Source organism: Laetiporus sulphureus, assembly GCF_001632365.1.
Source record: "Laetiporus sulphureus 93-53 unplaced genomic scaffold LAESUscaffold_313, whole genome shotgun sequence".
In the NCBI taxonomy this organism is placed as follows: domain Eukaryota; kingdom Fungi; phylum Basidiomycota; class Agaricomycetes; order Polyporales; family Laetiporaceae; genus Laetiporus; species Laetiporus sulphureus.
Window position 1 is genome coordinate 186 of NW_024468819.1, and position 1,562 is coordinate 1,747.

A 1,562-nucleotide genomic window follows, 5' to 3' on the forward strand; every position below is an offset into this window, starting at 1 on the left:
AACTAATGGTGTAGAGGTTCGAATCATGAGCTGTGATAACATCTGTTACTAATTTTTTTTATTCTTTGAAGTCATGTCTAGATCTTTTATTTTTTTCATGAGCAATGCCTTTCATTTCTGTGCTTTTTATATAACAGCTTCATCCCCCTCCTGCTCTCGCTCGTGCATGGATTATAATTAGGCCGGTAGCTTGTACTCGGATATCGACCTCAAATCAATGCATGGGATGGAAGCGTCATGTTTCTGCATAAAGATACCAGTCAGATGTCATGGATCCCTTCTACACTGCAGCCTCCCGGCACTTTGACGACCTCTTCGCACGCTGCGGCACGCCAATCATGATTCTGACCTCATCAAGGAACGCGAACCGGTCGTACGCGAATCGAAGCTCAGCGTCGAGTACGGAGAGTGACGTCAAGCACTTGAATCAATTCTTTCCGCGGGACAAGCGGATGATTTATCGCGCGTGGGACATGTCGCGGGCGTATAAGGAGTGAGCCACACTTGACTACGTGCAGGCACCCGGTGCTCAGTGCTGATAATGGTAATGCAGAATGCAAAACGTGATCGGGTACCTGGAAGGTACCGCGGAGGAGTCTGTCCAGACAACGGGCTTTTTCCACTCAGGATCAGAGCTATATTCGCATGCATGGCAAATGGAGGCAGAGTACGTGGCACTGTCATCTATCCCACCGTCGATGCTCATCCGCTTTGATCGCTAGAGCGTAGGCAGAATCCAGGCATTACATGGCGTAGCACGATGTCACTCCAGAATGGCATCAGCCGCGCAAACTGCGTCGACTGCCGTGACCAGACGAATGCCGCTCAGTTTGTCTTCGAGAAACGCGCACTTGGCCACCAGCTGTACGCGCTCGGTGTAGTTGATTCATCTTATCTGGCATTCGATTCAGATGCTGTGAATATGCTGACGGAAATGTACCATGACCACGGCGATAGTAAGTCGTCTGACCAGCCAGGTGGTCCCAGATATGAATGAACACTGCTCACTCAGGTTTGGCACTGCAATACACCGGAGGTGCACTCGTCAATCGGGTCGAGATCTATCGACACATGCCAGATTGGAACAGTCGCTCTAGAGACATCATCGACAATCTCCGCCATTTTCATGCCAACTCTCTTCTCGGTAAGCTCATGCACTACCGTCGTTGTCTATGAAGCATGCCAATTCATGCGGAGTAGATGCTGACAAGCAAACCGCTATTAACCTCTTCCTCGTCATGAGTCTCGACCAGCAAAAACCTCGCCCTCTCCAACGCGATGGGAATCAGAAATGGTACAAAGAAAAGCATCTCGAGCTGGCCTACGTGTAAGAAGACTGTCAGAGAGGCATTATACAGTTTGTCAACACGCGCGGGGATTACTGGATCAAATATTATCGGCCATTACTATTCACTTCCTTAGGGAAGCACTTTGCGTTTTCAATGAATAGCACGTTCAAGCCATCTGGGCATGTGCTCTGAAATCTCCTTCTGGCAAATGTAGACATTGATTTGTAGTTGCAGGAACACAGCACGCGACGAAAATAACAGTCCGTTCCTCCC

General features: G+C 49.0%; 1 protein-coding gene across 1 annotated transcript; it reads left to right on the forward strand.

The window, feature by feature from the left end:
- Window positions 1-269: 269 nt before the first annotated feature.
- Window positions 270-1,331, forward strand: LAESUDRAFT_765566 (uncharacterized protein; the record flags this gene model as incomplete). Its single annotated transcript, XM_040913724.1, has 5 exons — window positions 270-493; window positions 554-667; window positions 730-956; window positions 1,013-1,144; window positions 1,201-1,331. 5 exons carry the CDS (start codon window positions 270-272, stop codon window positions 1,329-1,331), a joined length of 828 nt encoding a protein of 275 aa, XP_040757150.1.
- Between the last annotated feature and the right edge of the window lie 231 nt (window positions 1,332-1,562).